The 27668-nt window shown below is 50.0% G+C and overlaps 2 protein-coding genes across 3 annotated transcripts in view; one reads left to right on the top strand and one right to left on the bottom strand.

Annotated features, from left to right (window-relative positions):
* Positions 1–27668, top strand: part of CACNA2D4 (calcium voltage-gated channel auxiliary subunit alpha2delta 4) — a 130958-nt gene that overhangs the window by 81761 nt on the left and 21529 nt on the right. The window contains 3 exon segments of the mRNA XM_054816835.1: positions 24027–24088; positions 25267–25281; positions 27204–27248. Of these exon segments, the coding sequence (XP_054672810.1) occupies positions 24027–24088; positions 25267–25281; positions 27204–27248 (122 nt within the window).
* LRTM2 (leucine rich repeats and transmembrane domains 2) lies at positions 46–19696 on the bottom strand. 2 transcript variants are annotated; one of them, XM_054812990.1, is made up of 4 exons: positions 19193–19696; positions 6917–7078; positions 2609–3199; positions 46–752 (listed from the first exon to the last, which is right to left on the bottom strand). In XM_054812990.1, the coding sequence occupies exons 2-4, from the start codon at positions 6981–6983 to the stop codon at positions 298–300; spliced, it is 1113 nt and encodes a 370-aa protein (XP_054668965.1). In that variant the 5' UTR covers positions 6984–7078; positions 19193–19696; the 3' UTR covers positions 46–297. The 2 variants fall into 2 exon arrangements, with proteins under 2 accessions (XP_054668965.1, XP_054668966.1); XM_054812991.1 differs by lacking the exon at positions 19193–19696 and adding an exon at positions 8513–8628.

Below are 27668 nucleotides of genomic sequence, written 5' to 3'. Positions count from 1 at the left end.
TGTGAGGGAAGCTCTGTGCAAGGGCATGAGGCACAGCAAGCACTCAAGGTCTGACTCTACTTTATTTGTCTGGGAGGGCCCAAGGGTGAAAGGGCACAAAATGGGCCTGGGGCAGAGGAACAGAAATTGAGCCATGTGCCCTGACCCCCCAGAAGCATGTTGCACTACTTGGGTGAGTGGAGCAATAGCACAGTCAGTCTGTCTGTCTGTCTGGGAAGATGTAATTTGGGAGGACCCCATGCTTGACTGCTCTCAGGTACCTTTGTTCATTGCTGTTCCTTCCTTCCTAGAAGAGTTTCATGCCACAGAAGAGATTTGTTTTTGCTCTTCATGTTCACCTTCTGTGTCACCCATGAGCGGCTGCCTCTTTTTCAGCTCCCGGTGGTACTTGGCCATGAGGGAAGCATAGATGCAACCATAAGCAGCTGCCACCACCATCATGATGCAAACAATGCCGCAAACCACCCCTGCGATGATCACAGTGCCAATAGCCCGGCGCACGCTCACAGGCCTATATCGCTGTTTCTGAGGGCATCCCACACTGGGCTCCACCTCTGCTTCTGGGCCCGATTTTGATTTGGAAGGAGTTGGGCTTCCTTTAGTGCAGGGTGGGCCAGTATTGTCCAGCACAGTAGAGCTATTCTCATCATCCAGCTGGGAGCAGTAGTTAAACATCTCCATAGGTACCATTCGCATATCCTTCCCTTTCAGCTCCTTAGGCAGGGTACATGCCAGCTGGTCGATTTTCCCACCTGTCCCAACAGAGATAATAGGAGTGAACCACAGCTTCATCCTGATACAGTGACAGCAGAGCTAGATCCTCGGGTGGGGTAAGTTCTTATGACTCTATTCACACCTGCCCTACAGAAGTCAGGCACGGCAGCATTATGGTTATCAAGTGGGGAACTGCTTTATTGCAGCAGTGGGGCCATAAAAATCCAGTCCCTCATGCATGAATGCATTGCTGAGTAAAGACAGTATTCCGAGAGCTTCTCCCATCCCCAAAAGGCAGCCATGATCTAGTGCAGGATGTTTCTAGAGATCAAGGGTGACGCTAAAGTCAGGAGGTGCTGCAGACCCCCATGTCCTGCCAGATCCACAGTGCACGTCAAAGGTAGAGTGAGGGAGTGCACCTCCATGCGCTCCAGAAGTGCATCCAGAAGGAGCACACATGGTGTCCTTTAAAACAATTGTTTTGCCTAACTTGGAGACATTTTGCACACCTTAGCCCTCCACAGCTGGAACAGCTTCAACCATGGCAGCTGGCTGGGATGCTTCTAGGTTGGATTTGACAGTAGAGCTTGTGGTGCATGATATCTGCATAGACATCTTTCAGGCCAAGACATGAAAGCCCTCTGAAACAGTCTATTAAGTCAGCCTCATACTGTTTAGTGAGTTATGTAAGTGTCAGTAGAACCATTTTAGAAAAGGAGAAATTAAAGCAAAAAGATAGGACCAGGCTGTATCTTCTCAAAATAACAACAGACACAGTCCCATCTTCTAACAACTAATCCATCCCTCCTCTGTGAAAATAGTGACAGATGTTGAAACAAATGCTCAAGCGAGTTTGGGCAATTTCTTTGGAAGGGGAAAAAAAGCAAAATTAACTCCGTGTGCTTTCTATCGACCCTGTGATATAAGAGTCAAGAAAGAAAACACCCCACCCCCCCAAAAAAAAGAGGAAAGTGGCACTCGTATGCTTGTTTGATTCTGCTCGCACAAATGCATATTTCAGACTGCAGTGTAGCCATAGGCGTAGATAATCTCTTTGCAGCGCGGCTGTGATCAGCAGGGATGTGACAGCTGACTGTTGCTATCTGCATGATTTGAGACCCTTTCCTACTCATTGGCTCCAGCGACAGAAGGTCAGGCCTTCAATCGTCATTCCTGTAAAATGTGCCATCTTTCTTTGAGTCGCAGCTCCTGAAAGCACGTCATCCCTTCAGCATTCATGCTAAGTGATACGCACCTTTCCAGCCTTCTGTATTTCGAGGAAAAGCTGGAAACACAAACTTGTCAAAAACTGCTTGATCTGAAATGATGGTTTTATAGCCAGTCTGACTTGGGGCCTGACTTGTTAATTTGAGCTTTAGTTTGGGTTTACCAATATTAGTTGCACTATTTTCCTAAGTTGCACTGTTTCCTATGGTTCTTTTGTGAAAGCAATCCTGATGCTTTACAGCCAAATCTGGCTTTTAGTTCTCCTGGCTTAAGAAAGAGAACGGGATCGTTATTTTCAAGCGTGAAAAGCATTTCTTCTCTTTAGGCAGAAAGGGTAAGGGGAACTCATAATCCTGAAATTTTGACGTTATTTGAGGAAAGTTCTTTTAAAAAGGAAGAAGTGATCTTTCAGATTAGAAACAAAATAAGGAAATAATAGGAGATCTAGGGCTGCAGAGAACTTCTCAGCCTGTATGAAGGTACAGTGGCACTAAACTGTCTCTTAGCATTGGAGCATGGTCCTCATGCTCCTTGGCTAAGATCTGGCGTTTGGGTCAGCCTGACCTGCCAGATGTATCTGCCCATGCTTCTTCCCTGCCCGTCTGTGTCTGCCTTTCCGTGGAAAACCAGTGCTTCCGCGCTTGGCTCCCGCTGCGCGAGCGCCTACCTCGGTAGGAGAACCACTCCATCCAGTGCTTGAAGTCTCGGAGGTTGCAGTCGCATTCCCAGGGGTTATCCCCAACTTGGAGTTGCTGCAGGCTGGTTAGCGGTTCGAAGGTCACCCTGTCCAGGCTCTGCAGGCGATTGGACCTGAGAGAGAGGGAGCGGAGAGCAGGCAGGTCGTCAAAGATGCCCGAGGGTATCTGGGCCAGTCCGTTGATGGAGAGATCCAGCTGGCGAAGCAGGGCCGTGTGTTGTAGCAGGTCCTTGTCCAAGGCCCGGATGCTGTTGTTCCTCAGCTGGAGCTCTGTGAGGTTCCCCAGGTCACTGAAGATGTTCTGAGGGAGCTGGTCCAAGAAGTTGTTGGATAGATCCAGCCTCTGTAGGGCAGAGAGGTTGGAAAACACTGCTCCCGGCAGGATGCTGAGTTTGTTGTTGAGAAAGAGGAAGGTCCTGGTGTTTGTGGGGATGTCTGAGGGGATGGAAGAGAGGCCCAAGCCGCTACAGTCCACTTCCAGGTTGCCACTGTTACACTTGCAGGAGGAAGGGCAAGCAAAGAAGGACTCGGCAGCACATAGCGACAGCCAACAGCCGAGCACTGGTAGGGGAAAAGCAGGGGAGAGAGAGTGCATGGATTAGAGCAGTGCTTTCCCATCCTCACCCATCGCCGCCTTGAACGCAGCTACTGCCACAATATGACCCTCGCAGCAGGTCCCTTGGCCACAATGCCCTGCAGGGTAAGGAGCTTCCTCACAGCTACATCCCTTTACTGCTGGCCTGCTCCCTGGGAGCATGGCTTTCCTCTTAGCCTTTTTCTCATGAGCAAGCAAGTAAATATCTTTCCAGATTCACAAGGAAGTAAGAAGAGTGCATCCCAGAGGACTTTGCTGCCAGATACTAGAGCACTGGAACCTGTCAGAGGAGAATGGAGCAGAGAGCAGTGGGATGTGTCACCTCTGATAAAGGACAGTTCTTTCTAAACAGTCAGGGTTGAGAGGGAAGGGACTGGTATGTATTTAAGAAGCTCTATTTTTTTCAGAAATAGACATGTTAATGAAAAGCTTTTAAGAAAAATGAAAACAAAACAACCTACATGTCAGTTGTGCTCCTGCAGTTTGAATCCTAATCTTTGTGATAGATCAGACTCAGGTCTAAGTTAGCCTCTAAATCAGGGTATCATTTGCTTTCCATATCCACAGTGTGTTGTGTGGGCCTTGTGGCAAGAGGCTTTTTTATGAATTTGTTACATGACAAAGGGATGACCAAGAAAGCTGTTAAAAAGTAACAAGGAGCCCCAAACCACTAGGCACCTGGTACTTGCCATTGCTCTCAAAATAGTTTCTGAATCCCACAGCAATAGCCCCACAAGTAGCTCCTCAGACCAAAATTGCCCATAGCAATGGAGATGAGGAAAAAAATTGCAGGTGGGTAGTTGAAGAAAGAGGTGTTAGGAAAAGGGTTAGCACACACCCCCTTTCTCCTGCAGTGTCTCAAAGCTAAGGTCATGCAATCCACAAAACAGTATTTTTTAGAGCTGGATCCAGATCCTGTGAGTGGCATCAGGACACTAGTTACCAACCCTCCCCGGGAGCCAGTGGCTTTTAAAACTCTCATTTCTGTGACAAAGAAGCATCAGCAACAGGAAAGCAAGCTTTGTGCCTCCCGTCATTGGAGGAGTGGGAGTTATGTTTAAGCAGACTATGTAAAACATTTGCATCCTTCATCTTAATTCCTTTTGTGGAATTGAGATTAGTTTCTTCAATGTGGGAAGCAAATTCAGCTGCCTCGCTGTTTTTTAAGGTGATAAGTTTGAGCATTTGACTATAACTGAAGCAGGTTTGTCTGTACGTCATGCCCTTTCCTCTCCCTTTCTCACTTTTCTTTAGAGAAGGCAGTCACTTGCGGTTGGTAGAGTCTTTTTAGGGGTGAATAGTAGCTGAAGTGGAAGCATTTATTGTCTCACCAGTCTTTCCTGGACTGGAAACCAGATTCTTCTCTCCTGCTTTTTTCCAAAGAACCAACAAGCAGGTGTTTTGTTTCTTAACCCCAAAGGAACTGTGAAAGGACTGCCATAGGAGAGGGAGCCGGTGGAGACCCATGCTCTGGAGAAGCTCTGCCTGGAACAGCTCTGCAGTCCACCATGCTCTTCCTCTCTTCCCTCGCACCACTCTCTAGAGTTTAGTCTCACCCATAGCCAAATTTTTTATATCAACTTGGCTTTTGTCAGCAATGCTGCCTTCATACTCAAACACTGTCATCTCGCACAGGGCCTTTTTGTGTTCCCAGCAATCCTTGTGAGAATTGGTGGATTTATGGACCGGTAGCCTAAGGAGAACTACAGTTTGGATCCTAAGCTATATGACTTTATTAAGAACCAAGGGATAAGTGTTCCGAGAGTGTATCTCAGCTCTTTTTTATTTCATCCATCTTTCACAATTCCTTCGAGAATTTCTTTCTGTCCTACAGTTGAGATCTCAGGTGTACATCAGCCCAGGCTGCACCAATCTGTATGCTCTTTTAGTGATAATTATGGATCCTTATGGTGAAATACAAGAGAGATCTTTACCCTGAGCACCTCTGTGCTTTCTTGTCATGCAAAGATTGGGCTCAAGAGCAGAGATTGCCATGAAAGCAGATCATAGCCTGTGGACTGGTGCAGTGCAGGTACTGTCTGTCGGGCTGATATTTAATTCCATTCAGGATACATCGCGCTGTTGTTGTTGGGAGAGAATTAAAAGAATGGGAGCTAGAGTGGGGAAGGGAGAGAGCCGTGAGTCACTCAAGTGACCCCGTCTTTTCCTGGATACTTAACAAAAGTACAGTATTAATAATAGACTGACAGCTGTGATGATGAGATAACACTTAGCTGCTTTGTACACCAAGAAAGGCAAGAACAGACCATGTGTAATGCTATACAGGTGGCATTCTGTTCAGGGCTTATCTCTCAAAATGCCTACCCGCCACCAGCCCCGACTGGGTGGCTGTGGGGTTCCACCAGTAGGTATGCTGGCAGCGGCTGGTAGGAACAAAGTCTCAGGCAGCTGGCTGCGGTTATGTTCAGGAACGGGATTTATGCCAGGTTTCAGCAGCCGTGTAGGATGTGCCAAAAATGTCTTGTTGTTACCCATATATTGCTTTGTGCTCTTGGAAATATTTTACTAAGATCATAGAGAGGAGAAGGTCTGATTTCATTTTCAATCCCTGCAAGAGGTGTGTCCACTAGGATGTGAGTTGAGACCAAGGAATTCATCACACTGGTTAGGATGCAGCTTTACAGGGAAGAGAGGCAGGGAAACAATAGACAGAACTTGAAACTGTCTTCCAGCCTTACAGAAGGATGAGTAGTATGTGGTTTTGTGTTAGGGGAAGATGAAATTACTTTGTGGGGTGTTTGGTAACTCTGGTAGGTGGCAGAAAGCTGATCCAGGTATATCAGATTAAGTCAAGACTCAGTAGCATTCATTATAAATAATTTATACTTCAGTCTAGTCTGTGAGGATGCATTGCAAAGATGCCTGTTTTCTGGAGAAGGAAGTAATTCCCCCAGCTTCTTCCAGTGACAGTCCCAAATTTGATCAGAGGGGCAGGAACAAGGGAAACTGCAGACCTGCTCAGTGCTTGGGCATGCAGTAGTGATGGACACTCTCCGAGTGCTCCCTTTCCTCTGCTGTGGTCCCCAGATACTTCTCTGAAGTGCAGGTACATTCCCTGAAGCCCCACATTGCCCTAGCAGTCTCTGCTCTGCACTCAGGGATGCTGTAGCAGATGCCCTGGTCCACTGGGAAGATGCGCAGGCTGAACTTTTACAATTTAATATAAAAGAGATCTTCTTTATTTACTCCTTGATTTTCACTACATGTGGCAGTGCCCAGTAGGAGAATTCTGCATTCACATCTTGCATTCCCTTCTAAAATCTGTTATGACTTCTGCTGTGAAGATCTGGGAGCCTTGCTCAGCAGCCTACGTATAAACCCCTACCACAGAGAGGAGTCTGCAGCTTACAGGATGCTGATCTGAGAAACGTTCGGGGTGGATCTTTGTGTGGTGGTATCTGTCTCGTTGTTTCTCACCTGCCAGACCCACTGGAATTCAGAAGCAATCATCGCTCACTGTCCCACTTTAAGCCCATCTTCAGCTTTAGACTCTCGCTCTCCCTCCCGCTAGCCTGGCCTCTAAAGGAATCAGGAATTAGTTCAAACATCTCCATACTTAGCTGTCCCTCTCCCCTATTCTTAACCCTGATGTGACCTATTTTCTTTCCACTCCCTTGACAAACAGGATCATTGTACGTAGTACCTGAGTAGGCATTACTTACGACAAGCCTCTTGCCACCTCATGAGGAACCTGCTCCTCCACCGGTGGCCAGCAGTTGTAGGCAGCATTGTTGTCTTCTCCAGCGTGTCTTCACATCTACCAGCCAGCCTGGCACCTGGCCCCAATGGGAGGAGGAATGACCTTGTAGCCTGCCTGACAGGTTCTGGAGGGGGAGAGCAGAGCAGAGCGGGTGAGATTCAGTTCCCTGGGCTCGGTGTCATCCTTTCTCCTCCCCAACTAGAGTTTTGCCTTTGAGGCATCAGCTCCGTTTTGGAGGAGAGATGGAGGATGTTTCAGGAGGCGCAATGTTAATTCACTTTGAACCTCGCAATGCAGAAATGAGGTCTGATTCACCTAAGTAGCAAAGAGATAAGCCTGTGCTTGAATAGCCTGCTACGGTAGCTACATTAGCTTCACGCTCAAGGTTAACCTGATGAATTGCTGAGGTGACCCTGCCAGGACAGCAGACTCCAGCTCATTCCCTCTCACTGCCACGCAGGCTGGTACCACCTGTGCATCCTCTCCCTGACGCACGGCTCAGGCTCACTGAGGTCTGGATACCGGCGGCTGTCAAGCTGCTTCTCTCCTCCCCACCCCTCCCCGTATTCCCCACCAGCACTTCCTTTCTGTTTGAAGGTAAAATGGATGTGGTGGCTAGAGCGGGGCTGAGCAGAGCACAGCTTCAGCTTGGGGATTTCACACTGCAGCAACTGCAGGAGCTGAAGAGCAAGCGAGCCTCGGAGGAGAAGGGAGGACCTGGGGCGGGGGAGACTGAGTGGGAGTGTTGAAAAGAGAAGAATTACATCTTAATTAGAAGAAGGAAAAATGCTCTAGTCTAATTAGAAACCCAAAGACCATAAACTCTCCCCTGACAATAAGTGACTGACAACAGGTTCCTCCTTCCCTCCCGCTTCCCTTTTGGATACAGGCAAGCAGGAAAAGGGGAAACACCACGGACCCTCCTGTCCCCCTGCTTGCTCTCTGACATGCCGTCCACAGTCATAGCAGCAGTTAGATGGACACATTTCAACCAGGGTACAGAAATAAACCATCCTCCATCCCCTCTGAGGGGCTCTGATAACATCCACAGCCGTTATTTTAGCTGGGTGCTGCACTCCCACCAGGACACTCTCCCCACACACGTGCCAGCTGCTCCCCCTCCCCCAGGCTCCCATGACTGATTTATTTTATATGGGAATGTAAACCACTAGGAAATACTTAAATTAGCATCTCGATGAGAGAGATGAGCAGGTTCAGTGCCTGGACTAGTACATTTTGCAAGGCTATTTAGATCATTTACCCAAATACCAATGCATCAAATAGATGAATACCTCTCACGGCACAGAGACCGATCCAGCCTTCAACTGCTGTGACCCCCCGCTCCCCAAACCGAGCTGGAGCCCTTTCCCTGCAGTCCTCGCTGAAGGAGAAGCCACAACAAATAGCTGTCCCCATTCGGTGCTTGCACTCGCCCTAGCTGAGAAGGAGACTTTCAGCCTCCCCCATATCAATGTCTCTGTCCGAAATGCCACCCTTGAAGTCTCCTGTCCCCGGCTGTCGGAATCGACAAGGAGGATGAAAAGCCGCAAGCACTTACCTGGAGGGGCTCTGCCCGCAGCCACTTCCACCCGACTCCCCGGGCACTGCCCAATTACAGCCTCTTCCTTCCCTCTCCCTCCTTGACTTTCACTCCTCGGCAGCAGGCTTTCCGTGTGCTCTATTTAACTCCCTACAGCACAGGAATAAACGGCAGAGTTAAGCTGACAGCCACAGAGCCTTATCTGCCTGCTGGATAGCGGGAGTCGATCGGCTCCAAATCCCGTTGCTGAACGATCGCGTCCTTGCTCTCAGCATCAGGGGCTGCCTGCCATGCTTTGTCTTTCCCTCTTCCACACCTTCACTCCATCTAACTTTGTCAGGGTTATAGATAGCTCTGTTCCTTGTGCTCTTGCCTTTTGGCTCTGTTTTGTAACACCCCATCTGTATCAGCTGGCTTGGCTCCAATCAGGGGGGCAAAGCTTTAAAAAAAAAAAAAAATACAGCTTCCTTGGGTGCTTCGTGACATGGCTTCCCTCTGCGATGTCCCCTCAGCCCAGGCCCCCACTCAGGCCATGGGCTGGTGTGTGTCCCCCCATCCCTCTTGCTGCTCTGTGCAATTCAGCCACACCATCCCCAGGCGACAGCGGGGGGTTGGAGCAGGACCGGCATACCCGGGTGTGAGGATGGCGACAGGATCAGGGTTTCTACCCCTAGCTCCTTCTGCTCTGGCAGGGCAAGTCCAGCTCTTGCACTGGTTTCTGGTGCCTCATGGGTGCCTCTTCCTTTCAGGCAGCACCAAGGCTCAAGCACAGAGTGGAGGGTGGGAGGAGCAGCCACGTATAAATAAGCCCTTTCCCTATGTTTAGAATTTATTACAGTGCATAGTGATTAACACCTGTTCAGGCTTTAATGCTGTCTCCTGTGCTGCAACACGCACAAAGATGGAGGCGCCTTGATAAACCCAAGATTATTTTAAAAGCATGTCACATAAACACAGCACTCCCCACTCCACAGATAGCAGCCACCCTTTGTGCACTCATACATGTGTTTCTAAGACTTAAAACCAGCTATATCTTCATGTACATATGCAGATATAGTCGCCAATCTAGCTTACATTTACAAACGCGTGCACAGAGTTGGGCTTGCACATGTACTGGGGACTCTTCTGCGACCCATATTTATCAACATCCACGTCTTGCACAAAACTGCCTGCTTCTCCAAGCATAACATATGCTCAGGTGGCAGAGCAGTAGATTTGGAATAGATAGAGGTTCCTGACTGCCAAAGTATAAGGGCCAATGAGCTTCTGCATTTATACCTTGAAGTGGTATGTTTATGGAGAAATTTTAATTCCAAGGATCCAGAAAAACCCAGTTTCTCCCACGCATCTGTTGCCCATAAGCACGCTAGACCCTAGTGATTAATATTCTGCAGCCAGGAGAGAGCAAGGAGGCAGAGAGAATTTTTGAGAGTTTCTTTTTTAAAGGTTTTTTCTGACTTGCCTTGAATTCTGACTTAATTAGCTGTTTTACTGTGGCCCAAGAGATGCCGCCTTCTCTGCAGAGCACCAGGGCAGCTGCGCTCACTGCCAATGCAGCACTGGGAACCCCGTAGTCCTGGGGCAACCAGGACCTGCCCACACCTCAAGACTCTCCAGAGCACCACCAAATGTGTCTGGCTGCTTTCAGCCTGACACCCAGGGACTTTTCCAGCAGCAAGGACTCTTCCCTGACCTAGGAGTGTCCCCCATGTGCCCTCAGCGCAAGAGGAGAGGCACTGTGCCATCCATTCTGAACTAGCGTGGCATTGCCTGGGTTTGGGGGCTCAAGGCTGACCAGCATTGCTGGAGCTCTGAATGCTCTGAAGTCACCCAAGGGCTCCAGAAACCAGGCGTTAGTCTTTCTTCCAGGCTTAACTAGATGGTTCCTTCTCCCTGTAGCAACCTGTCAGCCAAATGCCGTGTGATCCATGGGACACGGTGTCCAGAGCTTTCTTCCACATGCTTGAAGTTGAATCTCTTTTCCAGGTTCTGGAGAAATGAACAGAGTAGCCTGTGGGGCTGGTGATGGCCTTTTCTTCTTGCCGTTTGATATAGGACAGTAAAAGACAACTTTTTTAGTTTCAGCTCAAAGCAACAGAATGAAATCATCCATTTCTGGCCCATAGGCTCCAGTGGCCAAAAATACACTGAGCTGAAGTGCCACTTGGACATTTGGCCTGCTGTCAGACTCTAGAGGACTCTCTAATGAGGATTCCCCTAATTAGCTTGAACAGGGAACTTTCGTGCCGGGGGGGTGTGGGATGCTGAGGAGAGTGCAATGACTCCACAGCACTTGCCAGGGCATAAAAGTGACAGCAGGCACTATCACTGTCTTGTGCTTCCCTTCTCCCTGCCCAGACACCAGTAATGTTTGCAGTATCACTCTAAAGCCTTAGCTTTCATAAGTCAGGTCCCAGGGAGCACACTGTGAGGGTGGGGAGGGTTTCAGTTTACTGCATCCACATACTGTTTTAGTAACACTTCCCAATTCTGTGACACCTTCTATCCAAGCCTTCCCATCTGCTCTTACCATGGTTGTAGGTGGTGGTGGTGTTGTTATTTTGTTTTTAATGACCCTCAGAAGTAAGGCTGAGGTCATGGCCAGTAGTGCCTCTGCTCTAGGTAGGTGGATAAAGTTATCCCATTTTCCAGACTGGGACACTGAGGCTAGAGAGACAGATGACTGTGTCACTAGGATGAGTCACAGTCAGAAACAGAGCCCACCAACCTCTGTCTCTGATTATCTCTCCTAGTCCTCTGCACTAACCCTTGGATCATGGCTCAGGGATCAGACCCCGTTAACAGCCTGGCTTACGAGCCTTGGCAGGGCATGTGGGTGACCTATATTACAAAAGGGTAGGTAACAGAGGCTGCAACAGATGCCAGCGATAAATTTTCAGGAAGCGCACACAGACGTTCATCCCTCCCCCACCCTCTCCTTCAGGAGTGATGACAAAGTCCCTTTCCCTTTTCCAATGTTGAACTGCTTTAGCCTTTATCAGAAAAGCAGCAGGGTGAGGGAGGGCATGGAGGACACTCTAAGGAGATTATTTTTTTTCCTCCCCTTTCCTTGTTGCTTTTAGGATTCCTGTTTTATTGTCATCACCCTGTAATGGAGAGGGACAGTGGTACCCCAGCATCCAGTGACTAAAACACATTGTTCTATGTCTGTTCCTTCATCAGCCCCTGGGGGGCAAGGGTAGGTCCACAGAGGGCAGGGAGACACGTCAGCCATATGGTCTGATTACAGCAACTGAAAGTTCATGAAGTAATCTGGCTGATGAGTCCTAGTGGGGAATCATGCTCCTGACGGTACCACAAACGGGTTTAGATGGCATGGAGATGATGCCTATTCTTGGTCCCCCAACAGACCTAGGTCAGTCAAGCAAATTACTGACCACAAGAGTTCACATTGTCTCAGCAGCAGCTCCTCATTTGTTGTTTATTTGGACTGCAAAAGCACCCAGAGGTGGCAGCCAAGCTCAGCAGCACTGTAGAAACATACGGTGTGTGTCGCTGCCCTAGTGAGCTTCTAAGCTAAATAGCTGGGGGCTTCATTTCCAGCATTGCTGATTTATTAACACATGTGTTCAGGATTCATTAGTGTTGTGCTGTCACAATCAATGAAAAGCACATTTTAAATTCACACTAGAAACCCAGCTGCAGAAGAAATGGTGCCATCTGACTTGCAGTGATCGATCACAGCTAAGCAAAACACCTCATACAGAAAGCCGTAAAGTAAGTAGAAAGAGTGGAAAGCCCTCTCGGTATTGTAAGGGACTCTGCCACTTTCCTGACTCGGTGTGAATAAAAACCTGACCCTATTCTCTGGGATGTGAAGAGGTCAAAAAGCTTCTGATCTTTGAATGACAATGTGTAGGCACCTCTGAAATGTAAATGTGATTGGTGTTAAAAAATGTTTCCTTCCCAAGCCCCTCCAAGAAAGATCAATTTTATCCCCATTTTATGGAGGGGTAAACTACAGTAGAGGTAAAAATGGCTACTGAGTTTGGCTGGCTGAATTTTCAGCTGCCCAGCTCTTGATATCATGAGCCCACATCAGTTCCTCACTCAGGATTTTCAAAGCTGCCAAGTGCAGTGCTTGCACTGGATCACTTGGGCTTGTAAATGCTCTCTGGTCCTGCAGAGATGATTTGTAGGGCTTAACAAAGTTACACAGAATAAAGGAGTTTTGGTGGGGCTTTCCCAAAATTTCCTGACAGGCTTGTGGCAAAATGAGGAGAGAAGCCAGTTTTCTTGATTCCTCATCCTGTACCTTAACCAGGAAACATTATTTGCACCCCAAGCCTTCCTGACCAAGGCACAATAATGAGACTGGGAGATGTTGGAGAGGCTGGAAATACCAAGGGCATCAGGTCCCATTGGACTGTCTGAGAAAGCACAGAGCATCCAAAGGGGAGCCAGGACGGGAAAGACCCAGATTGCTGTGGAGAAGTGGGATTCCTTGGGAGGCTGTGGAAACAGGTGGGGAGACCGGGATATCCAACACGGGAGTGACAGGAAAGTCCCAGCACAGCGAGAGTGCAGCATATGGAGGAGGCCCAGAGCAGCAGCAGGAGGAGAGCTGAGGGGGCAGTTGACAGGAAGAAATCCAGCCATGTGTGTGCCAGCATCTTCTCCGAGTATTATTGAACGCGACAGACCACGTGCATGTTTCCTCCGTGCAAAACGGAGGCAGCTGAGAAGGGAAGCGGGTGAGGGAGTGGGAGAGGGGCTCAGAGGAGGGACACGTGAGCTGGCTGCCCAGTTTCCTCCTCTTTTTCTTGCCACAGAGTGATGTTTTTATTCTTCTCACACTGTTGGCAAAAATTGGTAACCGAGTGAGATGTGGAGGGGAGTTCTACGTGAAGACTGAGATAACATTTTCTGATCCAGCCAGGAACAGTTGGCTGTGGGTGGTGGCTTGTCACCAGCCCTGCCAATTCTAATCCAGATCCCAGTTTTTCTCTTTCTCTCTGCTGTGGCGTGAAGAGCCTTCTCTACAACTTTAATTTCCTGCAGGGGTTAATCCCATGGTCAGTAGCAGCTCAGGCCCTAATCCTCGCACTCAGCCCCTTGACAGAAGGGCTGCAGCATCTCCCAGCCCGGCTGGTCTGAGGGAGGCACCCTTCTGCTCCCAGATCCTCCTTGACAGCCCACGAGCATCTTTCAGCTCACTAGCATTTAAAATGCCGCTCCCCCCCTTCCTGCCAAGCCAGCCCCAGGGGTGTGGGTGGGTGGCACACCCCAGGGAGATGCTCCAGGCAGAGAAGGTGGCTTGGTGGGAGAATCCTGGTTCTGTGGTCCTCATTCCCGTCCCCACCCCCCACACAGGTATTTTCTGCACTTCTTTGTTGGATTGTGCTCCAGATCCCAAAGTAATCTCTTTCTTGTTTTTATTTGGGTGGTGTTCAAGAAGGAGGGTATGTATGGGCCCACACTTGTGAAGGATTCTCTGAGGGCACAGAAATTTTGAGATGAACCAGTATCTTCCCTGGGTCTCTTATTAGGGGCAAAGGATGCAGCAGATCCGTGAAGGGGAGGTGCCAGCTTGTCTGAGATGAGAGATACATTTACAGGCACAGAGTAGTAGATGGAGATGCATCAATTTAGCAGCAAGATAGGAAAATACAACTTTGTTCATCAATATAATCTCTTGGTTCACAGTTCTGTCCCTGGAGTGCTAGGCCAGATGTCTATTGAACAGTACGGCCAGAGTGCCAAATCAAGGGGCTTCCAGATCAATACCAAGAAAACCCTATTATATTTTGTGGGGGCCAAGGCACTTCAGCCATAAGCCTTTCTCCTTGTGCTTCCTCATTCCTAGAATCAGGTGAGGTTCTGCAAGCCTAGGTGATCCCGTGCACACAAAATATCCCACGCCTGCTTGTTTGCCATCATTCATGTCTGCATTAGCTCAAGAGCTGGCTTTGCCTTTTTTCATAGTCTGTATTCTGAAATACGCCGGGACCCCAAGCTCACTATCCTTCCTAGTGCTTGGCTCTTGTTGCTATTGCTTCTGGTGGAGAAGCCAAGGTGAAGGAGAACTGCCCTCCCCCTCTTCCTCACCCAGCACCTTGGCTGTGCTTCCCTGGCTGCTGGCCTCTCAGAATCAGACCGCCGGCTGCCAGGGCAGCGGCTTGCCGCTTTGACAGTTGGCACAGGAGAGAGAGGAGGTAGAAGAAATGGTGGGACAAGGGAAGAACTTCACTACTGTGTCACCTCGCAAACCTGAGCTCTGGGCACGTTCACAGAGGCAGGGATCAGCCATGCATGAACAGCGGTGGGGCAGAGCACAAGATGCCAGCAGTAAAAAATCCTCTCTGCTCTTATCGTAAGGGGATCACCCAGCATGCACACAGCTCCTGGCAAACCTCCCAAGGAAGGGCTGACTCTCAATTGTTTGCACACGATGCATTTAGACTGAACTCTGAAGGAGACCTTTTTCTGCCCTAGTGAGTTGCATAGATCTGTTTCACTTGGTTGCCACTGTGGCACGAGGTTGGCAGTGCTGCCTCTTAGAGAGAGCCTGGAGCTCTTCTTCCCCTTCCCCATCGCCCCCCATCACCTTCCCAGAGCACCCAAGAGGGGCTGCCTGCAGCTCCAGAGGTGCCTGAGGATCTCTGGGACACGCTCGCACTCTTTACAAGCTGGGAACGTTGCCCATAGCTCAACAAGATGTGGTGACAGCTCTCACAACCCAGAGCTCCAGCCAGGATCCTTGGATGCATCTGGGTTAACACACACATCACAGCCCAGTGCTGCAGAGCTTGCTGAGGCTGGGGAAGGTCTTCAGATTTGATGTGACTTTAGTTTTCTGGAGTGTTTGCAGCCACAGAAGAGATACGGGCACGGCAGCACTCACATCCCATCAAAATCACTAACTGCAAGTGGTGTGGAGAGCAGGGCCCACCTTCAGCCCCTCTGCCCCCACACAGGTACCTCACAGCAAAATCACAGCAGCGGCACTCCCTGCTTTGGGGAGCACAGGCAGCAGGGAGCCTCACCAGGAGTGGAAAGAGAGCCCAAGTGATGAGTGCCAGGTCAAGTTGCCTCTAACAGCTCCTCTCCAAACTCAGCATGTGGTCCTACTTTTTTGTTACTCGTGTGAGGGCATGGTCCATGGGGAAGGAAGCTTCCCAGCTTCCTAGCCTCCTTGGAGTGAGGAGGAGTGTGGTAGCAGGGCCTGTCTTCAAAGTAACAGCCTTTGCTTGCAGTCAGTCATGAAGTTCAGACTTCTATGGCCCTGCTGTAAATTTAAGTCTCAGTCCTTCCTGTGATGGATGTGGGGCATTGCAGTTTATAAATGAAGAAAAGTCTCTTGTTTTCCCATTCATAAAAAGAGTCAATAAAGTGTCATTTTAATTTTTCTAAAAAATTGCCATATGATAAAATATGCCATTTGGCTTGCAAAGCCAAGCACTTAAATGTGAGTTAATACCTGCACAACCTTAATTCAGCCATTTGCGTGTATGCATTACAACACAGCCTTTGCTTATCCAAGCAAGTGCTATTTCTTTTTTCCACAGGACCCTGTCCCATACTCAGTGCAAAGGACACATGATACTCAAGCTAACAACGAGGATGTTGTAATCAATAAGGCTATTTTTATATGGTTGGCATTCAATATTAAACCACAGTTTGGGCAGGTGGCCACAGTCTGTACATTTCCTAATTTTGCGGGTGCCCAACATGAGACCCTAGGGGCCATTTTGCAGAATTGCTGAGCACTCACAGCTGTTTTCCAAAATGCTGGCAGCTTAGCCAGCAAACTGGTATGGTCTTGAGGACTCAGTGGCACCGAGAGCCAAGAGGCCCCAAGCTCCAGTCCTGCACCTGCTGCTCCTTCCCCGTGTGTCTGAAAGAGAAGTCTCTTTTCCCTTCAAAAGCAAGGGAAATAATCACTCTCTCTTGCCTCATCAGGAGCATAAATTCTCTATCATCAGCTACGAGGCAACTGTAGCAGCGAACATCTTCAGAACACCACAAGACAATGAATAATGATGTATTGTCTGCAGGGCTTGGATGGTAGGCAGTAAACAAATAAAACAGGCACGCACTTTGCAGTACCACAAAAATATAACAGCCCCCTGCATCACTCCCTGAGCACCGCGTAGCTGGTGCCCTGAATGAGGCAGCTTATGAAAATACAACGTGTGATCCTACCAGTCAGGACTGCAACCCCGTGCAGATGGCATGCTGACCTGAATCCCAACATTTCCTAACTTTCAACTGCTTGTTTTTGCAATGTGAATAAAACCGTATTTCACATAATCCCATCCCTCGCAGGTGAAGCAACTTCTCCTTCCATCTCTCCAGCCTGTAACTGAACTGGTTTATAGAAAAAAACAAATTTCTTCTTGCTATTAGTATGCCCTCAGCCACACGAAGCATTTTTGTGAGCCAGCATTTTGGTAAAGCCACAGCAGGAATAAGGTATGTGTTACAAGGTATTTCCATGCAGTAGGGACAGAAACAGCCCAGCACTCCAACTCTAGCTCCTTCCCCCTGAGAACTGGAGTGTGTGTCATGGTGTAGCACTCCGGAGCGTTACCCAGCCGGCAGGAGCGTCCCAGTATGGTTTTTTGAATTATGGCTTGAGCCCATGGCTGGGACAGATGTCAAGTGGTGTAAGCAGCTGCTTGTAACCAAACATGGCAAGTGAAGGAAACTGCTGGGTCTCTCTTTTGAATCAGCAACAGGCAAGTGCTGAAGAGTCACCGAAGAGCTGCCCAGAAATGCCCTCCCACAGGCTCGAGCCTGTCCCCATCCTGTTCCAGCCTCTGCGGCTCCCTGGATGCTCCCGCCCAGGTCTCCTCATGGCCCTGTGCTGCCGCTGGCCCTCCCTGCTGCACCGAGACGCAGGTCTGCCTTCATCGGGCTTCTGTGGTGCTGAAGAGCCCAGAAAATCCTTTCTGCATCAGAGGAAAGGCAGGAAGGTGGAGTAGCTCATGAAGATAGCCGAGCTGGGAGTGCACCTTGCTAGCGTGTGGCATTCACTTTGCTGGAGGGAAGGGTAAAGCTATGATCTGGTATAAAAATTACATAAGAGGGCTTCCCCCCTTTCTCTTTGCAAACAGCCCCTTTGCTCAGGATTTACCATAATTCCTCCAAGTGGGCAAGATACGCTAACAGACTGCACTGATGTCTGACAGGGAGACAACTCCCGCAAGCCTTTCGCTCATGTGGAATAATTCCCTTGCAAATGTTGTTTGCCCACAGCGGTTAGAGGAAGATCCACCCCCCGCCCCCCAGCAGACCCGAGCGACAAAGCTCAGAAGAAAAATGGTCTGCGATTCTGGAAAGGCACCCCCTCCTCCTCACTGCTAGAAATGTCCCTTGCTTTGTGACAAGTCCCGGTGTGCCTTTAAGGGTCCCCCTTGTCTTTTAAGGGTTTCCTTCTTTAAACCCTGCAATAGCAGCTGCCCCAGTCCTTCCCCAAATGAGATCCTCATTTCTCCCTCCATCCTTAGGTGGCAGATCAGGCACCGGCAGCAGAGCAGTGCTGTTCCCTGCTCACTACCGATGCCATCGGGGATGCGCTGGACATGGCACATTCAGGCTACCTGACGGTCCACGTGGCGGGCCTGGGGCCCAGCTCGGTCATGACCTGGTTGGAGAAACAGCTCCAAACATCCTCTCTCCCCAAACCGGGAAAGCTCCAATTTTACACGTCTCTTTTAATTAGCATGAGATACAGTGGCAGTAATAAACTGGGCAGGCAGCAGGAGAAGGAGGGGAGAATGCCCTGAGTGGGATGTATGCGTGCACGTGTCTGTGCATGTGTATATATGCACACGTGTATATATGCACAGACACATACACACACGCTAACGCTCACATATATACCCCTATCCGTAGGCGCCTTCATATCAGTTCATTTGGAACCTTATTCTCCCCCTTTCCTCCCAGGCAGGGCTGGAAAAGGCTGTGTTTCACCCCCACCCTTGGTGCTGCGCCTTCCGCCCAAAAGTTCAGAAATCGCAGGCTCAGCCTGTGGGGATGCTGGAAGCAACTTGGGACTTATTTTTGGCTCTACTTGTGATATGGCATCCTTCACTTCACATCCTGTGGTCGTATCCATGAGCTTTGTGCGTGAAATTGTACATGCACATACAGACACACATATACACACCGCTCATCCTAAAGCCTGTTTACTGAATGCTGGACCTGTCCAGTTTTGGTCCTCACTTCTCCATTTTAGATTGTTCTTACTAAGACAGCTGAGACCAAACTGATACCCAGCAAAGCCACCATGGGTCAGGTGAGTGGCACCTCGCTTGCTGGCTCCTCTCGCAGCCCTGAGGAGGGCACAAAAGTCAGGGCTCACCGGGAGCTGCCCGGTACCCAGTGACCACAGCACCAAGGGCTTAGCCTCAAAGCTGCACGTGAGCTGCCCGTGCTGCAGCAAAAGGCACTGGTGCCGTTCACAGCTGGGAGAAGTTGCTCCCAGCTGCCCACACTGAAACTGGACTGGAACCAGTACCAGCAGCCTCTGCGGCAGGGTTGTTGTTCTGCCTTATCGGGAACATCGCCTGCCCGTCAGCCTCACACAACCGGTACTTCTCCACCGTGCCGTCTGGCAGACGGTGCTGCCTCTGACCACCCCGGGGAAGCCAGGTCCTGGGGGGCAGCCCCACTGCTCTCACACAGCTGGGACGGGGGGGGAAAATACAAAAGAGAGATGTCTCTACTTACCTCTCTCAGGCTGGGATGGACCCTCCTGTGAGAATGGCAGCTTTTCCAGTGAACCCAGTACAATCCCAAAGCAAATCCAGCAGAAGGTCCCTCCGTTACTGGCTGGGCTCTCAGTGGACCCTAGTTGGCAGGAGCCCCTGCTAGCCAGCTGCTCGCCCCGCACGGAGGGCAGAGGAGCCGCACGGCGAGATGGCAGCGTGGGAAAGGGACTGTAATCCTCCGTAAATAATAAATAGGGGGAGAGGGAAAGAGAGAGAGAGGCGGGAGAGGGAGCGACTGCGCGCAGGGAAGTGACAGCTGGGGGTACATCTGCGATGGCAGCAGCGCGCACACAGACAGTGCAGAGGAGTCACCCTGCCAGGCAGGCAGGATCTGCTCCGAAACACCCAAAGGAAGGAGCTCGGGAGGTTTTCATTTCTCTCAACCCATCCTGGAGAAAGGGCAGTCGCTGTCAGTCCCTCTCTCTCCCTCCTCCTCCCCTTGCCACCATCCCTCTCTGAGTGCTGGGAGCCAAGGGGCTCGAGGAGGCGTGAGGAGATGCCGGGGTGGGGGGAGCTCCCCGCAGCCCCTCGGGAGGCAGATTGGTCAGGCACAGGTTATGAGAGGAGGCACCGAGCCGAACGCCTCCTCCCCTCCCTCCATCCCTCCGCTGCTTGGTATGGCTGATGACAATAAACCCAGAGAAAAAGGCTCCAGGAGGAGAAGGGACAAGCCCTGCTGTCGGCTGGGTTTTGTATAGGGGTGAGGTGAGTGGCTGCAGCAAAGGGGAGGCAGCAGGGGAGAAATCGGGGGGCTTGGGAGCAAGGCACCCCCTTCCCACCGGTGCTCCAGAGACATCGGGGGGAGGCAGTGTGGCTGACATTGAGACTTAAGCGAGAGGTGCCCACAGCAGGCTGGACGCATCCTGCCCAGCCACAGCGGCTGAGCACACCGGCTGCTGTAACGCTTCCCTGCTTGGATGCAGCATGACCCAGCCTCGGCTTCCTTGGGGATCTGGGGAAAACTTAGGAGTGCTGGCAGGGGTAGTGGGACAGGGAAAATGGGTGAGGGAGAGGAGCGTTTGCACCCATGGTTCGCTCCCCTGCGTTTGGTGTGCAGCAGGGAGAGTGTGCTCAGCTGTACGTCCAGAAGCATCCCATGCCCTGCCTGACACAGCCTGCTTATACAGGGGTGCAGTAAGCACCCCAATCCAACGCACTGCCTCTGTCAGGCTTCTCTCTGTGCTCTCTTGTGGGATCCTGCAGCCTGCCCCCCCCAAAATCAGACCTCCAGCTTGCTGAGGACCTTGATAGCCACGTTTGCAAGAATTACTGTTGTGCTGATCCACTTCAACTGCCTCTTCTGTCAGGTCCAGTAGCATAGGCAGGCTGCCCTTGGTTTGAGGTTTTTCTTCTTTGTAACTTGCCTGGAAGTTGTTTTTTAAGTGAAATTTTTAGTGGACTTCAAGTAAAATTTTGAATGGGGCAGCTCCACTGCTGGGTCAAGAGGGAAAATGGGAATATTTCAGAAAGAGGGAACACGGAGTGTAAATGGACAGTACAGGCAGGGCTGCTCTGCTGCTCTGGTATGTTCTCCCATTTTAATCACAGGTTTTTATTTAACCATCGAACCTGCAGCCATGAAAACAGGTTTTGAATGGCAAGGTACATCTTGATATGCAGGATGTAATCTTGCGACTCTGTTATGCCTTTTTGTCGTGCAACAGGCCCAAGAATTAAAATCTCGGGGAAAGCTCCTTATGAGAACAGCATATGGATAATCAAAGAGAGAAGCCAGGGAAGGCAGACAGAAAGAGAGACAAGCAGAGGATGAGCTAATGAGGCAGACATGCTCAATGGAGGGATGAACAGGTGGAGGGGAAGGCTGTTATCTCCACGGTGAATGGCAGCACACGACTCTGGAGGAAGCCAGCTGCAGCCATGCAGCGGGCACGGCTTGGGTTTGCAGGCAGGGTGCCTGCTGGTGGAAGTCAGGCACAGGTCTGGGTAGCTCATCGACTAAGTGTGCAAGGTGTGCAGCATTGATTGTCCTCGTGTTTTATTTCATTGCTGGGAAGCTACGGTTGCACAGGTTATTTGCATATTAGTAGGAATAAAACTATTAGCCATGGTCTCTCCAAGGACTCTACAGTTGTTGCTCTGTGGCACACCAGGGCCACTCGTCATTTCATGGCCCTCGGCTCTTCCCGCTCCTGCGGCATACCCTTTGCCACCAGAGCAAAAAGGCTGATTAACAATGAGTTATACTTTGTAATAAGCAGAAGGGGGTTTATTCTGGTTTTCTCCCTCTTACCTGAGCTGTAGCATCATCCTTACCTCAAACTGAATCTCTGCTTTCCTCCTTTCTACCTGTCCTCACCATCAGCCTAAAGGCACCTGGGCGACTGTTTGTGGCCTGTTTCCCCTCAGCTTCCCTGCCTTCCTCAGGTCACCTGAATGCCTGGAAGTTTCTCACAGTTCTTGCTGGGAGCTGCCAATCCACCCCGAGGAGTGGTGCTGCCAGGCAGGAGCATGGAGCAATCCCTCCAGTATGGTTCCCTGTGATGGGTACCGTCCAGAAAGACAGACAGACCTGGCTGCAAGGCAGACGAGCCCCCAGCTTTGCTTTCAATGACCTGTTCAGACCATGCCGTGATGTGAGGAGGAGGGTGGTGCTCACCGCAGCTCCGTGGGGAATAGCTGGAAATGTGCACTGGGCTGCTGGGAAGGAAAGAAAGGGCTGGGGCAGAGAAAAGGAGTAAGCGCAAGCCCTGCAGAGAGGTTAGGGCTGCAAAGATTGCATCCAAAGGACAAGGCTTGCTGACAGATGGCACAGACTGCTTAGACATGGCCATGAGCGATGTGGAAAGAGGAAGGAGAGAGCTGGGAGACTCTGCTTTCTGTCCCTGCCACCGACCACTAGTGCAAGCCCCCAGGTACTCTCCTTCCTCATGTTGCAGGCAACTCCATCCAAGTTCAGCACACGCGACTCGTGCCTCCTGGGCAGAGGCAAAGTTTCACAACCAGGGGCTGAGCTCCCTTTGAAGAACAACTTGAGGATAGATGTTCCCGCTGGCAAAAACGTGAGCCGCTCAGTAAGTCTCTGGATTGAAAGGTTAGTTATGTAGGTATCAACTCCTCTTCAGGTCTCATAAAAAACGTATGTCCTGGGTAATGCTCAGTCCCATTGATGTGATCTGCTGTGATAAAGGAATAACTCTTTAGTGACATGGTTTTAAAGGATAACGATGAATTTATTTAAAGCTACATACCAAATCGGTCGCGTGGGCCTCATCAGACTCAGCAGCAACAGCACCGTTTGCCTTCTGTCATGGACTGCCGATTTGTCAGCAGGGATATCAAGCCAAACCGTGCCTGCGGTAGCCCCACTGAAGCTGATGGATCTTCACCCGGGCTGGACTCAGCCCCGTCCTTCCTCTGTTCGTGTTCTTTGTCTTAACTGGCTTGTGCTCTGTGAGGCTTAGGGCAAGGCAGCTCTACAAAATCATTCCTTTCCCCCACGTACAGGCAGGCAGAATCAGTCAATGGCAGGGAGAACTGCATAAGAAACACGCCCGTGAATGGGATTTTATAAGATGTACCAGGAGTGGGAATGTAACAAGGACACTGGTATAAAAGGCAGAGCTGATGCCAGGTGCCAGGGTCTCTGTACCTGCTGTGAGAAAATATACCACTGCATACTCCAGTTTTAATTCATACCCATCTGAATTAGAGCATCAGATCATACTGTTAACTTAAAAGCACCCACACGGCATGATTCAGATTTAAAGGATCTGTCCCCTCTTTGAAGCTCCTGCTAATTCAGAGGAAATCTGTAGAAACAGCAACACTTCATCCGCCCGATACTGGTGATTGTGAAAAAAGGCTCAAACTCTCCCTCTCTGTACTTCTTTTTCTCCCTCACTCGCACTTTATATTCTATTTCAAGGTCCTGCTTGAGGCTGTAATTTCTGCAGAGCTCTCGGATTCAACTAGTTGACACCCAGCCCCCTTTTTCCCCGTCACCGTGCCAGGCTGCGCACGACTGCGCTGGTTATTACGTGTGCTTGTAGGCAACCTACCCAGGGACAGCTAGGTTATTCTGTCGGGGAGACCCTGCATCGTTTCTCCTCCTGTGGAGCTATGCCTTACTTCAGGAACATGATGCTGGGAATAGAAGAGAAACTAAGCCAAGAAATTAGGACGCACTTCATTAAGAAACACACACACACAGTTTTGCTTAGTGAACCGTGCACTAGGCTGGGACCAGGTAACAAAGCACTACTGCTAATCGACACTTTTCCATCAAGTGGCATTCATATTTTTGTGCTTTCGTAGTGGCTGAGGAGCAATCTAAATCACTGTGGTCTCCCCTTGAGACAGGTGGGTTTTCGAATGAATCCCTCACACTGGCCTACTTTATTTCTGATTGATGCTGTGCGGTGCAGGAGTTGAGGCCAGGGTGATCAGAAATGTCCATTCTGGCCAGGCAAATCTACAAAAGACAAAGATGAAAGCTCACACACTCGCTCTCCTGGGGGTTTTTTTGGGTGGGATTTTGTTGTTAATTTCTTTCTATCTCCATGGTGTTTAGTGGGAGGCAGGTGTCAGTACCTCGGTACAGCAGTCAGCGTCCCCTTTTCCTCTGCCTTGTTAAACCTCTGACTCTCACTTGGCAGTCTGACTCAGCGCTGATCCTCCGATGCTTATCATTCACACTTGGAAGCAGGTTGCAATTGCGATTTCCATCCCATCACTTTGAGTGAATATTTACCCCTCCTTTCTTAACTTGTGTTTTGTCTTTCTCTCTCTTGCACGTTCCTCTTTTTGTCCTTCCCCCTTTTTGTTTCCCGTAGCGGTGGGTGTGCAAATTAAGCTGGAGTTGCTCCAACAGAAGTTTTGGATGGCCATGCAACAGGTAGGAGCATCAGCAGTCGTGCAGAGAGACAATTTAATGCTCTTTGTCAGCTAGGTCGATGCTGTGTTACATCACATACGGTGGCATTTTGATGAGGGCTTTTGTGAAATTCATATTAAAAGATTTTTGAAGTAGATAAGTTTGAAGTCACACATTTCTATAATCCTTTGACGGCACTAATGCCATGTGAGCCATGAGTCTGTTCCGCAAATGCCGTGTTGACAGTGTCAGCATCCTGGCCCAGCATTAGCTCTGCTGCGTATGACACATTTAATTGTGGAAATATGTTTTGTGCTCATTCAGCCTTTCAGAAACCTCATGGAAATCTGCAATTTTGGGCACACTGGAAAAAAATCTACTGCCCTCTCTTATCATCTCGATAACTGTAACAAAATGCTACCAGCTTGCCAAAATAAAAATTATTTGCTCCAGGGATCAGTTTTCAGTGTTGTTCTAATTTTGGACACTCTCGCTGGACTGAGAGAAGTGGAATAATTAAAATGGCCCCCTGGTCTGAGAGGCAGGAAAAGTGAAACACCTTTCCCTTACCACCCAGGGGCTTCCCCCCCACCGCCAGGCTTTGCTTTCGGGGAGGTGTACCGGAGGGGTGAGACTGAGGGGACCGAAGCAGCACACAGCAGAAGTGGGTCTGCTGTCAGGAGAGGGAACTGTCATCAGACGGGGATGACAGAGCAGATAGATAGGAGGGCAGGAGGCTGCTCACTGGGAGCGAGCACACGTGGGGAATGGAACAGCCCAGAGTTGGCCGCGGTGGCAGGAGCATCCTCGCGGGTGGGAGATCACGTAAACCTAACCTGAGCTAAAAAAGACTTCTGCAAAGCACGTGAGCACATCCTGAAGCATCAGCAGAGAGCTTCATTTTAAAAAAATCTCCTGAGGGCCATACCCAGGCAGTTCTCACACAAACAAGCCCACATGGGCGTTAAGTGAAACCGGGAAGGCTTATTAAAGAAGCTGAAAGGAGGCCTGCGTGCCAAGTGCCTGCATGCCGCGGCCCTGGTAGGTGCCGGTATGAAAAAAGCCTGCGTATGGTTTCCCAGGACGTGACCGCCGTTTGACAGAGGAATGACTAATAGATTTTGTTTTCTCTCTCTCTCTCTCACTTGACTGCGTGCTGTGCCACTCTGGATGTCCACGCTGTGTCTTCTGTCTCCCAGCCCAATGACAGTGATGTAAGTAGACAAAAGCTAGGGACGGGGAGGCATCCTGGCGTGCCTCGCCGCAGCTCGGCTTCGTAATTGTGTCATTTGTGTGCCAGCATAGTATAGGCACCATCCCTTGTCTTGTAGTCACTGGAGACAGTCCAAACCTGTCATAGGCTGTGTTTGTCTTCACAGTAATTAAGTGGCTTTGGCAAAGTTGAAAGTGCTCTGGGTCGCAGCGTTTTAGAGACCTGACCAACAGCAGGAGGATGCTGTGAGGTAGGCTGGTCTCAGAGGAGGGACCCGTGTCCATAAGGCAGTAGATGTGGTCTCAGAGCAACCAGGGAGCTCAGGTTCAGCTCTTCCCCCGGCTCAGGGGCTCCCTGCAAGCTGCCAGTGCTCTCAGATCAGGCTCCTCACCGCGCTTCCGCTGCTGCATGGCCAGTCCAGCACCACGCACTGCTGGAGCTTCTCCAAGTCAAGAAGAGCAAAGGTGGTGAGACTCGGTCCTCACACTGCTGAGGAAGATGCTGTGAGACATGGGCCCTTCTTCTGGGAAACCACTCTGGTTCACCTGGGGTTCTGTTCTGATTTCTGAGCTCTGGCCTTATCCCCCAAGGCCATAATAGTGGTTTGTTGTGGCCATACTTCTCTGCTGACCAGACGAAGGAACCCACCAGGGATGAAGTGCAGGCCACCTCTAAGCGTACGTCCAGGGAGACAAAACAACCCGATGCTGCTTTGTGGTGAGATGATGTTTGCAACTGTGGGTAAAGGGATGTTTTTAAACCATCATCCCTAGAACCTCAAAAAGCCAGTCAAGGTTTGAGCACGAGCCCATGATACTGCAAAGCCACAGGGCTTGAAACAAAATCAGGCATCTCCGAGCCTCTCCTGAAGTTGAGAAGACGCATGGAAACCTGAAACTGATTATTTTGTTCTGCAAAACTCAAGAGGAGAAACAAATTCTAACTGAAAGTAATGGTCTTATTGTGGTTTGAAGTGGCAAATTCACTTCTTGTAACCAAGAATCATCCAGAAAGGGGGCTGGGGTTTATGTATAAGGGTTTTGCAGAAATAAAGGGCAGCTGACTGAGAGGAGACAGGCTACGTGACACGTGGGTGTCCTTCCCTGACCCCAGAAAACCTCTGGCAGGAAGGGGACCCCGTGTACAGAAATGGCAACACCATGTCAGCTTTCGTCCCTCCGCTGCTAGAGAAAATAGCACTAAAAAATAACACAAAGAGACAGACACACGCAGACATGGCGAACTCGGAACAATTATGAAATCAATAAGCACCTGAAGGGCTTTGTTACTCACCACTTAACCCCTGGTGTCCCCACCCGGTTCAGTGTTGTGAAACACATGTCAAGTCCGGTACACAGAAATCCTAAATGAAACAAATGGATGGTGCCTTGGGCTACATGAGCACCATTCACATCCTATTTTATCATTAGCTGTCTGGAGAATAAAGAAACCAACAGCAACAACAACGAAAAAAATCCCTGCCTGAGAAGAATCCTGATCTAAAATAGCGTGCCATGTGTTTAGTCTGGATACTAGCAGACGCTGAAATGTGTGCTGGTTTGTCACCGGTGCACAATAACCTTTGCTTTCACAGCCAGAGAGCTTGATGCTGCCCCCTTCATTAACAAGTCTCTGCTCAGAGCCTGTGGGTACTGCTGGAAGTGTGTCAGGGAGGCGGGTGCAGGACCAGAGCCCTCAGCAAAGGGAGGACGTTGCTCGGGAAGGTGGGGAGTATGCAGAGCCAAAGTGGCCAAATTGGGGGGTGGTACTGGTGCATGCTGTAGAGCTTGTCGTGGTGAAAATGCCAGCTAAATTGCAGAGTTTTAAGAGATGCTGGTGTGGAGACCTTTAGTTCAGCAGTCCCAAGGGGGAGACTGTAAGATGAGATCATGTCATGGTTAATGCCCTGCTTTTCCTTTCCAGTGCAGTGCCTTGGATGGTGCCTGTCCACTAAGCTGTCAGGATGACGTAAGTTGCCCAGATTTCTTCTCTATACCCGTGACAGGTGTGATTGATTGACTGCCTGCTCTGTGGAGGTCTTTGTCTCCCCAAAAATCAGGTATTGCATGTGGTCTCCTCGCAAGAGGTTGCACAGCTGGGGCAGGACCTCATGCTGCTGAGGCAAACCTGCAGTTTAGATCTTCCCCCCAGCTGTGAGGTGTCAGCTGAGCCCAGGCAGGGGCATGGGGATTCCGGCCAGGGACCCTGAGGAGGGTCCATCTCCCTTACAGCTGTCTCACTGGCTTCCCAGGTCTGCCAGACAGTGACTGCCAGCACGACATGCGTGCTGGACACCCCTCTTTGCACTTACTCCACTGCTCCAACCGTGGTCTCAGGCATATTTGAGACAAGAGTTCCTCTGCCCTGGAGAGTGGGATCACCAGAGAA

Source organism: Grus americana, chromosome 1 (genome assembly GCF_028858705.1).
Source record: "Grus americana isolate bGruAme1 chromosome 1, bGruAme1.mat, whole genome shotgun sequence".
NCBI classification, from domain to species: domain Eukaryota; kingdom Metazoa; phylum Chordata; class Aves; order Gruiformes; family Gruidae; genus Grus; species Grus americana.
The sequence above is the reverse complement of the archived record's forward strand: the minus strand, read 5'-3'. Positions and strand labels throughout refer to the sequence as shown.